We start from the raw sequence: 16,186 nt of genomic DNA, 5'->3' as shown, positions 1-16,186 counted from the left end.
GCTAGGCCAACATAGGCTAGCTAAGAAATTGTGCATTAATCCCTCATTTAAACAGATTAACTGGTTGCAGGCCCGATCGTGCTAAGTACATTTTTGCGAAGTTGGAATCCTTATTTGTAAATGGAATATTTTGGTAGTTCGAGCATAGAAAACCTGTTTATGGCCTTCTAAATATGGTTTTAGCATCATTAGAGTCCGCTAGACATGCACTTTACACTCCTATTACGTAATATAGTAGCCATAATAAGAGTAATAAAAAAGCAATTTAAGACATAAATAAGATGTGTTGCTGTAAATGTATTTTCCCAGGGGAGCTGAACGGCAGGTGGACAGGAAGCAAAGTTGGGAGTCAAGTTTTAGCTTGCAACAATTGCCGGTGTTTCTATGGGATCAATTTTAAAACTTTTTTCTTTTTTTTGTCCCCATTTATTCGGAGACTACTTCTTAAATACAACTCCAAAATCCAGGCAATTGAATATGATTTGGCTTTGGTCAAGGTCTACCATTCTTTACTGCTTGTCATTGTACTTTATGACGCCTTTTAATGCAGATATTTCATGTTAATGGCTGACACTGTGGTCACTCTGTGTTGCAGGTTTGTGAGTCAAGGGCACACATAAAGAGATGTAACGGATGTCTGCATAGATGGAACGCCATCCTCAACACATCCCATTGAGACAATTCAGCACAGTCAAAGAAAGGAGGAGGAGGAGGAGGAGGAGCCAGCGTGGACTGCTGCAGAAAAATGAACAAGGTGGTGATGAGGGAGCGAGAAGGAGGGAGTCAAGGAGGGAGGCGGCATGTGATCACTGCGGAGCCTTTCATTGATAAAGTGGCACGACTGCATCTGGACTCTCCATCATCTTCTTACACTTCCTGTGTGTTTGTTTCCCTGTCGGAACAACAGCACGGCTCCCCTTGGACTGGTTTGGGAACAACGGGAGGGACGGAGCACCTGTAACTGAGGCAGTACACTCGTCTGTAGACGGATTAGCATAAAGGTAAGCAAGAGTTGTCCTGGCTGGTCCATATCTTTCTACAGACCACAAAAGTACGCAATGTAGGCAGACATTCCCCTTTTTACTTACCAGGGTACTGCTCTCACCACAGGTACATCTATTACCTATGGTGGCTTTAAGGGTTGAATGAACCCATCACTTGAACACCTGAAGTGATGCATCTTGGTTAGACATGATTGGTGTCCTGGCTGGTCCACACAATAGTGACCACTTTGTTAAAAGGCAGTGCTCCACCGCCACGTGATTTTGACACTGTTACTTTAAGATACAATTGTTACCTATTTCTCCTTTATATGACTTGTAATGTCTAATTTGGATGTAAAGTAATCCTCTCATCTGCAGTCTGAGGTTATGGTAATCCAAAGTGAGGGACCTCCTGGCTGGTCCACACACACTAATCACCACTAAAGGGAGCAATCTCAGGTTACTATGGCAACAGAAGACATGCTATTCTTAATACATGCCAGGGTACCACTCTCACTACTCAAGTATACATATTACCTATGGTGGCTTTAAGTGTCCCCATCATTTTAAATATGTCAAATGATGCCTCGATGCTCAACATGATTGGTGTCCTGGCTGGTTCACTAAATTTGATTGCTGTGGCAACAAGGGGATGCTATTCTCTGTTACAAGGCAGGGGACCACCGCCACATGCAAGCTGTTACTTTAAGACACAATTACCTATGTCTGTTTTAAATGACTTGTATTTTAATATCTAATTTGCATGTAAACAAATCCTCTCATCTGCAGTCATGCAAGCTTCCTGCCTTTCTGAGCTTATGCGACTCCAACATGAGAGGGGACCTGGCTGGTCCACACACACACTAAACGCCACTCAAGTTAGTGATCTGGGGTTGCTATGACAACAGACAGGATGCTATTCTCAATACTTGTCAGGGTACCAGTTAGTACATGATTTTAAAGCTGTTAATTTAATGGACAATTATTACTCACCGTGGCTTTAACTGAGGAGTATGTTGGATCAGTGTTTGCTCTGCATGGCCTTATGATGCTGACACAAACAACAGATGCAAACTTCTGGAACAAACTTGCATCACACGCATCTCACGGGAGGAGGATAATGCTTTCAAGAGTCCAGCATCTCTTTGTGAGCGTCCCGCCTCCCTCTGCTACTCACCCTCTCGCTCTCTCTCTCCCGCTCTCTCGCTCTCTCTCTCTTGAATTTTGGTCCATCTGCCTCCTTCACCACCTCCACCTCCTCCTCGCATCCTCTTCTCTTCTACACAGAAGCATCTTGCTCATCTCGGAATTCACGACATTCCCTCATGCCTTAAACAACTGTCCTCTGTCTCTCTCAGTCTCTCCGCCCGTCACCCTGGGATCTACGGAGGCAAGCGGGGTGCCAGTGTCGGCCATGAAGCTGGTCAACAGAGGAGGAGGAGGAGGTGGTGGTGGTGGGGGAGCAGGAGGTGCAGGAGGAGGAGAGAAGACAGCTTTTTCCTTCAAGAAGTGCTCTGCCTTTCAGTTTGTCAAGAGGAAGGTGAGTTGGGATGACACACACACACACACACACAAACACATACTGTAGGAGTGTGTGCACCTAAACAGCCACAGCCTGTGTGTGTGTGTGCGCCAGAGATGATGTCATTGTAAGCGGGCACTGCTAATCAGGTGCAAGATTCCTCATCTGTGTTTACTGCGTGTGCTTGTGTGTGCGCGCGTGTCATAAAACACTGTTGCGTGAGTGTGCACCACAAGTGTCTGCTGGACAATAAATAAATAAATAAATAAATAGAAATGATGACATCACCCAGCTGGCTCAGGCTCTATCATATATACTTTTGATTTAAGTCAGCTTGTCCTGCAATGTTAGACGATAAGACTCATTTCCTGTGCAGTGTTAATGGCTTGTTACATTAAGTGGTTTCCTTGTGTGGTCAATGTACACTCACTGGCCACTTCATTGGGGACGCCTACCTGCACACATCTGAGAAGAACCAGTTTCATCCCGAGCAGTTGTTCAGCTGGTAATTTAAGGTTAAATTCTTCCATATTCATGCTTTAGGCGTGAATGACGCCTAATCATGAGCACCATGAGTGTGCGACTGTGATCGGTTTGGTCATTTTTATAGTCTTAAAGATGTCCGGGAATGACGTCACTTGCATTCAACGTGAGGAAATTAATTAATTTTTGTAGTATATGTTGTTAGTGTGTCATGTGACCTGCGTGTGCTCAGCTGTTATCATGTTGACCCGCCGCCTACAAGATTTTTCCATGCTTTCCATTTCGTCCCAACATGCCGTGACATGCCCTCCACATCATACACATGGCATCATTATGTGTGTGTGTGTGTGTGTGTGTATATGCAGCAAGACAAGTGGGCTTTGTCTGTCCTCTCACTGAAAAAAAGAACATAATTAATTCTGTTAAGTTTCATTTCTTTAATTTTCCTATGTTATAAATGACATACGGCTTTATGAAACTGTCCCAATATATTTGTTTTTTTTTCTCATCAGGTTGACGCTATAGACATTGGTACACACAAGACTAGTCAAACATTTACCTTCTGTCCCGTCCCCACAACCTTCATTGTCTCCATAAATGTCTGCAAAGGAGTGATGGCCTGCATCTTACATCAGCACAAGAAGATTGACACACTCATTTCCGCTTCTTTTTCCAGCAAGGGACTGGCCTTAAACACCCCCCGTCATGAGCTCAGCATGGTGCAGTGTGACCTTTAAGGCTGCACGGTTATGCTAATGAACCCATTCCAGGATGCTGTACTTTTAACACAAACAAGTCAAACCGCAGCTAAAAATGTCTAAAAAATGTTCAGACAAGGTTCAACAAGGCAGACTTTGTTTTGTGAATTGCAACATTTGTTTTGCTCCCAAGTGTATTGACATCTTCACATATTTCCACGAAGGTGCGGAGATGGATGAGGAATCCCAAAGTGAGTGTGGAGAAAGTCCAGGGCAAAGGTCTCCTCTACCCGTGTCCCAAGTGTCCCTTGTCCGAGGACCTGTGGTACACGCACTTCCCCTCGCCGTATGGCTGCTGCCACTATGCCGGCTTGCACGGCGCCCACCACTACCAACACGCCGAGCCGCCATCGCCGTGTTCCAACAGAGAACAAGTCAAGAGTCGGGACAAGAGCAAAGGCTGCAAGGTGAGAGAGGCAAAACATTAGGTACACCAGCACCATGAAATGACATCCAGTTTGGATAGATATATCATGTCAAATGACATTTTTAATAAAGTCAATCAAAACAAATGAGAGCCTTAAAATGCAAAATTTATGTAATGTTGTTGTATTTTTAAAACGTACATTTATTGTAACCATTATACTAAAATAAAATGTAGAATTTACAATAAGACACGACACATTTCATATCTATAATAGAACTACTAAAGACCTACATTCATTAGACATTTTATTAGGTATATCTAGCCAAAATAGAAGACATGCAATGTGGAAATAATAAGTTAATAAGAAGTCTTCAAACTATATTAAAATGGAGGAAATGAGTCTTGTATAACAACATTAATGTCCCTAAGCTCCCTCGCTCTGCCAATTAGCAGATGTCAAAGCAAATGAACGCTTCTGTTGATCGTTCCTCTCCCTTTCAACTGCACCATGACTGTTGTTACATCACATCCTTTTTTAAAGACCCCCATCACACACACACACACACACACACACACAGGCTAGTTCATTAATGCTGCAGCAGGTGTTTGCAATGTTGTCCAGTAGTTATGTAACCGCAAGCGTAATGGTTATCCCAATCATCATGCCTATCATACCCATTGTAACCATGTGTCTGTGTGTGTGTGTGATACAATGAGTCGTCACATTCCCAGCATGCACCGTGTGTGTGTGTGAGAGAAACATTGGCGTCATTGTTGTTGGTCTTTATAGTCCCCATTTTTCTGCCAGCATAATATTTAGCTTTGTTCTTTGCTCTGTTCTTGTAGCTATCTCCTCATTTATTCACCCTCCGACACCAATGTCTCACTGGAGATAACGATGTGAGCGTGCGTGGATAGAATTAATGGGTGTGTATCAGTGAAGGTGGGAAAGAGGAGGGTGGTCTTTAACTCTGTAGCTAGTTTTTTTACAGCACGGTACGTGTTTATTCTTTTCAAATGATTGACTCTGACGGTACTTCTCTTGTATTTGACTTGACATGTAGTTGGCAAATAGTGCGTCATCGGTGAACAGTCTGTCCCAACAACACTGACATAAGTCACAATGTCACAACTTGAGCGAGTACGGTCCTCACATTTCATACCTGAAATTGGATATACTTTGGAGTAGTCAGTACACAGCTTGTATAGCAATACAGTTCACCCTCACTACTGTACGTTTTTTCCAAAAAATAATTAATAAATGATTGCTGTTTCATGGTAGACTATGGCTTATTATTAGGCAAAACAAGTTCTATGTATTATTGTGGTCACTAGGCATCAGTATTGTTATGAGACATGATGTTAGCTTTTATTTATTTATTTATTTATTCGGGCAAATACACAAAACACCACAGTGCATCTCCCACACCAATCAAAATACAACTCTCCATTATTTACATCTGTATTCAACTATCTGATCACAAGCCCAAAAGGAGTAGGCTGAAGCAAAAGCTTATAAATGCCTACCCCTTTTTGCAAGATATAATAATAATAATAATGTAAAATAATGTTCATGCCACTGTCTTGTTTTCCCCTGTTATTATTGTCATTGGAATATTATTATTGTTATTATCATTATCATTACTATCATTATTGTTATAATCTTTAGCATTATTCATTCATTCATTTTCTACCGCTTTTTCCTCACGAGGGTCGCGGGGGGTGCTGGAGCCTATCCCAGCTGTCTTCGGGCGAGAGGCCAATCACAGGGCACATATAGACAAACAACCATTAACACTCACATTCATACCTATGGGCAATTTGGAGTCGCCAATCAACCTAGCATGTTTTTGGAATGTGGGAGGAAACCCGGAGAAAACCCACGCATGCACGGGGAGAACATGCAAACTCCACACAGAGATGCCCGAGGGTCATTAATCATTAATATTACAATTTTCATCATTATAGTTAACAATTTTTTTATTTTTATTTTTTAAATTATTTAATTTTACAGACTTCATTGCTTCTTGTAGAGTGCTGTATCATCAGCTTCCATTACCTTTGACACTGCATGACTTTCCTTCCACTTGAGGTTCCCCCATAGATGCTCAGTTGGGTTCAGGTCCAGGGCACTCGCCATCTTGAAGGTGTGTTTGGACTCCTTATCTTATTCGAAAAGTGCCATCAGGCTCAATTCATGCAGTGTCAGTGCATGCTGGACTTGATGTTTCTCCTCAATGAACCGTGGCTCCCCAGTTCAGGCTACACTCATGCAGTCCTAAATAATAACCACCTCCATGTTTGTCTGTTGCCAGCTATTTAGACAATAACGGCTGTGTCTTGAGTGATTTTGGTTCTGATTCAAATTAAGATTGTGGCGTTTAACTTAACAACAAATTTGGTATCAAGATGGCAACATGTTGTTGTCACTTACTCATACCAAGCCCTGAAGGACACACAATTACGCTGTTAAAATGCTGTGATGTGTCAGCACCATTAAAAATGCTTGCGGCTGGGGGGAGGGGGGGGTTGTGGGTGGACGCTAGCCTTGACCCTGTGCGCTGCCCTGCCTTCACCCTGCTGCAACTTCTGATGAGCCTGTCAGAGCCAAATCTAAATGTAGCTGTGACTCCCATTTTTATGATGCTATCAAGACCAGCGTGGAGCCTTTATGACACCAAAAGCGCCACGCAGGGCCTGAAAGTAGGTTGATTGGAGCGTTTGGGATGAAATGGCTGCATTAAAAAGAAGGGTCACAGTGTAAACATCAAAGCCAATAGATGATATAAAAAAGAAAGGAGGCTTTTGAAGAATTCCTGGAGCTGAGCTGAAGCAGCCATTAAGAAGGAGAGGGAGCAGCAGTGATAAAGAGAGATGAGAACAGCTGAGAGGACGCTTTTATTGGAGCAGCAGGTCAAAGCAAAGTGCCCCACTGCCTCAACGTGATCCCAAATCAAAAACATAAATCCTCCTGATAAGAGCGTCCAGAGTCCCAAGCACACGCACTAACAAATACGCACACACGGAGCAGAAGCTAACGCAGCATTTCCACTAATCTCCTTCATCAAGTGTCCTTGTTGAGGAGTTAAAAAAAAAAACATATCCCAAATTTTTGCTGACCAATGAATTCATCAATCTGTTCAATCAGTCGCTGCTGAAGATGAATTATTCATCTTAAAAAATTGTATGCGTCCAACTTTGTGTGACAGTTCTTTTCTAGTCCCCAGTTACCTAAGCAAGGCCCATAAAGGAACAGGATGTCATGAGTGCCAATTGAACTGCACCGAGCTCGCTGTCACTTCATAATGAAAGGAGCTCGGAGTGAACATTTGTCCTTCTTATGAGGATTTTGGCACACAAGGTGCACTTTTTAATGAGAGCACAGACCTCCAAAGAGGCCTTATTGTCATTTCACTTACTTTCACTTTATTATTGGTCCATTTTATTACAGCTATTTCTTTTTACTGTTATGATGTTATTTGGTAATGGTAATGGTTTTATTTCATTTGAACATACATCAGATTACAATTGAATGCATCACATAATCAGTTCACAGTTCCACATGTCCAAAAGGAGTAGGAAGAAGCAAAGCTTATTAAATCCTACCCATCTGGTACTTTTACAATCAGTAACTGTTACATTTGTTCACTATTTTTTCACATTTATACTATATTTATATTCTTTATATATTTATATCCTGTTTATTTTTGTCTTCATCACACTTTTATCTTGTTTATTATAATATTTAAGGCCATTTTTATTGTTATTTTTACACTTAATTCTTAATCATAATGCTTGTTATTCATTCATTCATTCATTCATTTTCTACCGCTTTTCCTCACGAGGGTCGCGGGGGTGCTGGAGCCTATCCCAGCCGTCTTCGGGCGAAAGGCGGGGTACACCCTGGACTGGTGGCCAGCCAATCACAGGGCACATATAGACAAACAACCATTCACACTCACATTCATACCTATGGACAATTTGGATTCACCAATTAACCTAGCATGTTTTTGGAATGTAGGAGGAAACCGGAGTACCCGGAGAAAACCCACGCATGCACGGGTAGAACATGCAAACTCCACACAGAGATGGCCGAGGGTGGAATTGAACCCTGGTCTCCTAGCTGTGAGGTCTGAGAGCTAACCACTAGGCCGCCGTGCCATGTTATTATTATGTGTTTTATTATTATTATTATGTGGATTATTTTTATCTTAAGTTGTTTTCTAGTCCGGTGTTGTATTTTCTACAGAGTGAAACCTCGGTTTTCAAACACGCCAGTTTTGAAGGGAAATGTTCCTGTACGCTGTCTCCGTTATCATACAGTATTGCGCACAACATCATTTACAACTTTTATTTCCTATGGGGAAAAATAGTTATCCAAGCAGGGGAAAGATAGAGGAATGGAAGGAAGTGAGGCAAAGGAATGGGAGAGAGAGAAAGAGGGATGGAGGCAAGTCAAGCATGTCCAGGGAGAACAGTGATCGCTATCTGGCGTGACTATTGATTACATCTAGCCTGCTGAGACAAGTGCAGTGTATAGACAGCATGTGCAGTAGATTTAAAGCCAAAGGGTGTCAAGTCCAAGCCAGCAAGTCTTGACAAAGATCAGTTGGACACATGCAGTACTGCAATACAGAACAAATGAAAAGTGCATTGAAAGAGTTTAGGATAATCAATACATTTAAGGCCATATTGACTATATTTATGGGTTATGTTACTATTTAACACAACAAGACTGCTGGGATAGGCTCCAGCACCCCTGCCACCCTTGTGAGGAAAAGCGGTAGAAAATGAATGTTCTACATTTAAACTGTGTTGATATACATTGAAGTTAGCTTGGTTGTTTTGCTATGTTTTTTGTTTACGTTTGACTTGGGCATGTTGAGGTTGCACCAAATGGGTTATTCCAAAATGGATGAGGGGGGGTCTTGAATCAAATCATCACTGGCCAATGCAACACTATCTTGTCATTCAGATGTCATATTGTTTTTGTGAAAAAAGTTGGAGATACAGTTGTCCCTGGTTTCTAGCGGTTCAGAATCAGAATCAGAATTGCCTTTATTGTCATTGTATTGCATACAACGAAATTTGGGGGCGGCACGGTGGGCGAGTGGTTAGCGTGCAGACCTCACAGCTAGGAGACCAGGGTTCAATTCAACCCTCGGCCATCTCTGTGTGGAGTTTGCATGTTCTCCCCGTGCGTGCGTGGGTTTTCTCCGGGTACTCCGGTTTCCTCCCACATTCCAAAAACATGCTAGGTTAATTGGTGACTCCAAATTGTCCATAGGTATGAATGTGAGTGTGAATGGTTGTTTGTCTATATGTGCCCTGTGATTGGCTGGCCAGGGTGTACCCTGCCTCTCGCCCGAAGACAGCTGGGCTAGGCTAGGCTTTGTGAGGAAAAAGCGGTAGAAAATGAATGAATGAACAACGACATTTGAGTGCAACTCCATTGTGCATTTTGTAGAAAGTAATAATAAGAACAAGGAAAAGGATAAAAATAAATCAAGGAATAACAATATAAATACAAAAGTGGCATGTGCTGTTCAAAATAAGTGTAAATATATGTACATCAAAAACAATAACCTATGCAGTAACAAAATGTAGAATCTCAGTCAAAAACAATACCTATACAGTAACAAGATGTAGAATTGCAGTAACCAAAATGTGGAATTTCAGTAAACAAAATGTAGTATTGCACATATTGCACCTGAATTTCACTTGAAATAAGGCAGTATTTTTATTATGTCTGACGCCGAGGTAAGCATTCACTGCTTTTCCATTGTCTTGTTTTCAACTATTTCATGTATTTGATACGTGACACCATGTACCCTCATACAATTGATGCGAAGTCATGTGGTTGAGACCCAGCAATTGGTTGGTGAAGAGTCCAGTCAGCTGGGATAGGCTCCAGCATACCTACTACTGGAGCCTAGTGAGGACAGTCGCATATGAAATGAATGACAGACATGTCACGTCAATGCGTTTCCATGATTTGTGCTGTGATCCCGGCTGTTTTATGGCCAATCAGTAATCACTAGCTGTCATTTGGACGAGCTAGCCAAGCCTTGAAATAGCATCATGTGCATTTCACAATGAGACAAAGCTGCTCGGGGGCGAGCTCATCTTCAGTGTGGAGATGATCTGCATCTTCTTATGTGAGTCGGATTCTTTGTTTAGCAGTCCGAAGGAGGCGACCTATGACAAATCCATCTCCCTTGCTCTCCCTCGGCGGGGAAATGAGGTCCCGCGGGCTCGCCTCTCATTCACCAGTGCTAATGCAGCGAGTAGGAGAATGAGACGAGACGACGCGTCAAAACGCTCGGCTGATTCCATTCAAAGCTCGTCCCAGTTCTTCGCATTGTGCCCTCGCGACCTTCAATTTTATATCAGCGCCAAGCGTTGCTGTCGTCTAGACTTTTACAACACATCCGAGAAGAAGTCCCTTGTAGACTTTGAACTTCAGACTTTCTTTGACGTAATCCTGCCAGCGTTGGTGGTGGCCGGAGTTAATAAGTTGCGTGTGACACATGAAGACTGTGACCTTTTAACGCTGCCGTGACACGGGCGGCAGCTCCAGCTGATTTGGAGTGGATCTCCAGAGAGCGTGATAACCTTCGCAAGTGCACCATTGAGTGAACCAGTTCACCTTGCTCCTTTCATGCAGAGATCCGCCATTTATTCCCCTTTCCCTGCAACACTGTGTGGACTTTTACTTTTTTTAGCGGATACTGACGATTGGCGATTGATAATACGTTATTCTTGGAATATTTAGAATTAAATTCCAGTACCATCATGACTACTTTCTTCTGGTGACATCATGACTTTGCTGTAATATTGCAACTTTGTTCTCATAAGGGGCGGCACAGCGGTCGAGTGGTTAGCGCGCAGACCTCACAGCTAGGAGACCAGGGTTCAATCCCACCCTCGGTTTGCATGTTCTCCCTGTGCATGCGTGGGTTTTCTCCGGGTACTCCGGTTTCCTCCCACATTCCAAAAACATGCTAGGTTAATTGGCTACTCCAAATTGTCCATAGGTATGAATGTGAGTGTGAATGGTTGTTTGTCTATATGTGCCCTGTGATTGACTGGCCACCAGTCCAGGGTGTACCCCGCCTCTCGCCTGAAGACAGCTGGGATAGGCTCCAGCACCTCGTGAGGATAAGCGGTAGAAAATGAATGAATGAATGTTCTCATAAGATTTGTTTCTTAATTCTCATATATGACTTTCTTTTGCTTTTTTGTTTTTACATATACTTTTTAATTTTTTTTTAAAAGGATTATCACCTCCACAAAAATATGAAAGTCTTAATGTAAGTACCAGTTTTAGTAAGTCCCTCTCTTCCCTGCCTCATCCTCCCTTCTTAGTCGCATTGTAAGGGAATTTTGTGGGATTACTGCTGTTCTAATCTGGCCAACGAACCGTGCTAATCCCTCACTCCCATCTTGATGTTACAGAACGCTTGCCAACAGCGCTCAGCAACGTAGTTATTGCAGTAATTTGGTCCCAGTGGCACGTCATCAGCAGGAGAGCTTAGCGCTGATGTGATCTGCTTCCCGCCGATCAATATGCTTACTCAGCGCTCAAGACACTGATGGTATGGCTGTGTTCACACAAGCTGCGATGTTGGGGGCGCGAAAGTAAGATGTCCCACAAAGGATCTGCGTCACAAAGACCTGTCCTCTAACTGTTTACACACTTAAACCATGGCGGAGCTTCCAGGGAAAGAGAAGCGTGTTTACTTCCTGGAAATAGAAGCAGGGTTTTAGACACTTGAATACTTTGCATCATCACTGAGACACGTTAAGACTGTGACGCCCAAAATGAAATCGGCCTAGGGTCCGTAGCGTGATGCTGCGGTGCCAAAGGTTAGTCGTATTGCCAGTCCAACAACAACATGACGCATCTCCACCTCATGCTGCTTCTCACGTACTCGTTTTTCAGGTTGACCTTCCCACCCTCTCAACATCCCTCCACCCCCCACCATCAGCACCTCAGGACTTTCACTTTCCTGCACTTCTTTATTGTAACTACACCATTTTTAGTAACACCAAATGCATGTCACACTACCCACTCAAACCAGCAATAATAGTGAATGATATATATTTATTAAAGGCTTGAGGATTTTAATACCTTGCATCAACACCTCAACTGCAATCATCTTAGGGTCCATATGGGGTGATGTGGCCCCAAAGGTTAGTCGCACTGGCAGTCCAACAACAACATGACGCGGCTCCACCACATGCTGCCTCTCACGTACTCGTTTTTCAGGTTGACCTTCCCACCCTCTTAACATCCCTCCACCTTCCCCTCTGCCATCATTTTCCTCTCAGGACTTCTCACTTTGCTGCACTTTTCTTCGCATAAAAAACCCAACATGTTTTGTCATTTGTTAGTCATCACAACCGAGGCCACGCACACACGTCACTATAAAGCAGGTACACTCACAGCCAGGGGGCGCACAAGATCTTGCCAGATTAAAACGTGACAAAGTTTCTCATTCAGAAAAATAGTTGTTTTGCGGTCACTATAGGCCTGGGCATAATAATAAATAAATGAATGAATGACACAGTTTTGCCAGCCTCAATATATTGCCAGGGTTCACTCTGTTCATTGCTCTCAGCACCATGAGCCCTTTTCAGTCATACCTTTGCCTCGGTGGGTGGAGGCGGGGCCGCTAGCATACACACAAAGTGCAGAAGAGTGTAACGTAGTGGAAATGAAATGAATAGATGGCAATATATTGTCATATGTTTTTGTTTTTTTTTATTGTTGTTATCTTAAAAGTAATCTCATCTTGATCTCACCGACTTGTGTATTGTCTCATCTCGTCACAACCGTACTAATCAGAAATAATAGGGAATGGCAAATTAAAGTTTTTTTTAATTGGACTAAAATATTTTTGGAATAAAAAATATAATATTAATAATTATTAAATTATGTTATTTATTTACATTTTAATATATATATTTTGAAAATATGTATTTTTCATAACATTGATATAACTGCATTGTATAATTTTACAGTGTAGTAATTTTTATTGTTTTTCATTTTGGGGTTAGGCTAATACTATTGTTTCTTGACAAAACTGATGTATTGTGTATAAAAGAGACAGTACTAAAAATTTAAAACAATTCAACAAATGTATTTTTACAAATATGTAAAAACAAAAAAATCAACATACATTTTTTTCCCCAATCACAAAACAAATAGTAAAAACAAAATTTTCCAAACCTCAAGTTGGGACCCAAAACAGATCCCAGATGTATTACTGGATGCATTTGAAAAAGTTAGGTGCCATTTTGTTGAAGAAGCCAACTTCCTAATTGCTTCTTGAATTGGAATACTTTAGAAAAGTGTCTCAACAGCCTCGCTTTAGGAGGTGAAAAGACTACACAGTATATATTATTATATACAGTATACGGTATATATACAGGACTGTGCATTATAGAAGTGTGTTGTTTGAAAGGCTCGTTGAACAAAAGGCAGGTCAAAGGTCAACAAGAGGAAGCCCAGTCTAGAAATGAGTGACCTCCATACAGTATTTGTGTGTTATGCTTGTGGTGTGTTCATGTTCATCCTGTGTGTTCTCATGCACATGCAGTTTCTTGTCCAAGCAGCCACCAGCCGTTCTTTCTCTAGAACATGTTCCGCCACAGGCACAGTAAAGTAGATGAGGAGATAAAGGTGTGAATGTCTGTACAATAAAGAGCAGCAGGTCATGGCTCTTACGTACATACATACAGTACATAACGATTATTAAGTATTACACTTGCACACACGCTCTCACTTCATGGGCTTTGCATGCAAACTACGCTTTTAATCAATCAAAATGTCACATCTATGATGTTTTTTCTACTTTTCTGACACATGTGTGGTTACAATGTTGTATTCTTGTGTTAAACAATGCCACAGCGTCAAATGATGAGGTTCGAGCATTTGGAAGTGAGCCCTGAAAGAAGTTTTAGATGGCTCTACTGCCCGGAGTTCCTTATATGGGCATTCCCAGATACAAAGTAGGCCCACCCTCCCCCCTCTGTGCTTGGCTCTATCTACCGTGTTAGCAATGGCACGCAGGAAGTGTTTGTTCCCGTTCAAGGGAAAGATCATTTTGTTCAGCTTTCCTAAATAGGCAAGCATCAGGCAGAAGTGGTTGGAGTTACTAATTCTCAGCCAGCAAGAGAAAAATATAGAATTTTCTTGAATAAGTTGAACTCTTGGCTGCACAACGAATGAGTGGTTAGTCCACAGGCCGCACAGCTCGGAGATCCGAGTTCAATTCCACCCTTGGTGGGTTTTCTCTGGGGACTGCGGTTTCCTCCTACATTCCAAAAACATGCTAGGTTAATTGGAGACTCCAAATTGTCCATAGGTATGAATGTGAGTGTGAATGGTTGTTTGTCTATATGTGCCCTGTGATTGGCTGGCTACCAGTCCAGGGTGTACCCCGCCTCTCGCCCGAAGACAGCTGGGATAGGCTCCAGAAAATGAATGAATTAATGAAAGTCGAACTCTTCTCGTAACATTGCTATTTTTTTGTGATAGTATTTTGACATAGGTTACTTAACACTACTACAGTTTTTGTTGGGAAATTTTGTACATTTAATAGGTTTTTCCTCCAAATATTACTAAATATTTTATTGTTTTTCTGTAATAATATGACTGGATTTTCATCATATTTTCATAATATCAATATGATTTCTTTTGCTTTTTTTCTCTGTAGTAGTTTGGCACCTTCACTAATCATTAGAATCTATTCTGCCTCTCGGTACTTATCCATAATTACAGTGCAGGGAGTTACTGTATCATTCACACAGTTATTTGCTGATTTGCAAGTTGGGATACACACAGTCCCAATCTCCCTGCCGCACATTTCCAGCAGTGCATGCAGTGGTGTTAGCGGAGAGGCCCCTTCGCTGATAGCAGCCTTGATAACGCTCGTTAGAAGCGGGCCGCAGTCACTGAACCTGTCAGCTGGCTGTGCCAAGGACGCCATTTAGCTTACGTAACGGACATTCTGGGTCACTACAACATCCATCATGCTGGATTTGCTTCCGTCCTGTTGAACTGCTGCGTTCACCTTGACCGCTGCTGGCATGACGCTTAGACACTCCTGATCTAAATTTTGAGACCAGTTGACAGAATTGACATTTTGCACTGAGGTTCTAAGTTGACTTTGAAAATGAAATAATACATTTTTGAGTAAGCTGATTTTTGAGTAAGGAATTTTTGTAAACTTCCCTCACCATCCATGAAATGTTCTCCATTGGATTTAGATGAGGGCAACATGCAGGATGGTTCAAAAGAGTGAGATTATTCCTTGGAAGAAGAACTTTGTGAAGTGGGGTGTTGTCATTACCACACAGACATGAGGGTTGCCCCACATAGCCAGCTGCTGTTTGACGCCCCTGCACAACCTGATGCTCCATTCTTCCATTGAAAGATCATGATGTGCTGCACCGTGTGGAAAAGATCTCAGATGGGATCTCCTTGTTATGCCGGTCATGTCGGAAGCCATCAGGAACGTCAAGGTTACCTTTTTTTTTTTATAAATAATAAAACTTTCTTCTACCTTTCAGTAGAGACGAGGCCTTTGGAGACCTTTTTTCTTTTTAAAAGCCTTCTCCTGCAGATGCCATCTGATGTTTATTGGACTGCACTCTGCACCAGTCACAACCTTCATTTGGATCCAGGATGGATCTTCTGCTTCAGGTGCTGGTGACATTTTTTGGGGGGTCTGCCGCTTGACTTGAAGAGAAGTTTGAAATGTCTTACTGCTTCTCTGCCATTGCCATCAAGAGATCATGGGGGAAGAACTAAATGTGAAACACTTATATGATAGGACTGATTGTAAAAGTACCAGATGGAGGGGTAGGATTTAATAAGTTTTGCTTCTTCCTACTCCTTTTGGACATGTGGAACTGTGAACTGATTATGTGATGCATTCAATTGTAATCTGATGCATGTTCAAATGAAATCAAACCATTACCATTACCATGATAGTGTGGATTTTTGCATTTTGAAGCTCTACTTACAACCTCCTTGAGTGCAAAACAGTGCAAAACAGTGCAA

General features: G+C 42.1%; 1 protein-coding gene across 1 annotated transcript in view; it reads left to right on the top strand.

Moving 5' to 3' along the window:
* sgk1 (serum/glucocorticoid regulated kinase 1) overlaps positions 1–16,186 on the top strand; it is a 40,252-nt gene that overhangs the window by 5,756 nt on the left and 18,310 nt on the right. The window contains exons 2-5 of the mRNA XM_058056721.2: positions 596–754; positions 908–1,001; positions 2,342–2,523; positions 3,911–4,153. Of these exons, the coding sequence (XP_057912704.1) occupies positions 2,398–2,523; positions 3,911–4,153 (369 nt within the window). The 5' untranslated portion in view covers positions 596–754; positions 908–1,001; positions 2,342–2,397. The remainder of the gene's footprint in view (positions 1–595; positions 755–907; positions 1,002–2,341; positions 2,524–3,910; positions 4,154–16,186) is intronic.

The sequence above is a fragment of the Doryrhamphus excisus genome, linkage group LG19 (assembly GCF_037039965.1).
Source record: "Doryrhamphus excisus strain RoL-2023G ecotype Guam linkage group LG19, RoL_Dexc_Guam_v1.1, whole genome shotgun sequence".
Taxonomy (NCBI): domain Eukaryota; kingdom Metazoa; phylum Chordata; class Actinopteri; order Syngnathiformes; family Syngnathidae; genus Doryrhamphus; species Doryrhamphus excisus.
Note: the sequence above shows the minus strand (reverse complement) of the source record. Positions and strands in the feature narration are given on the sequence as shown.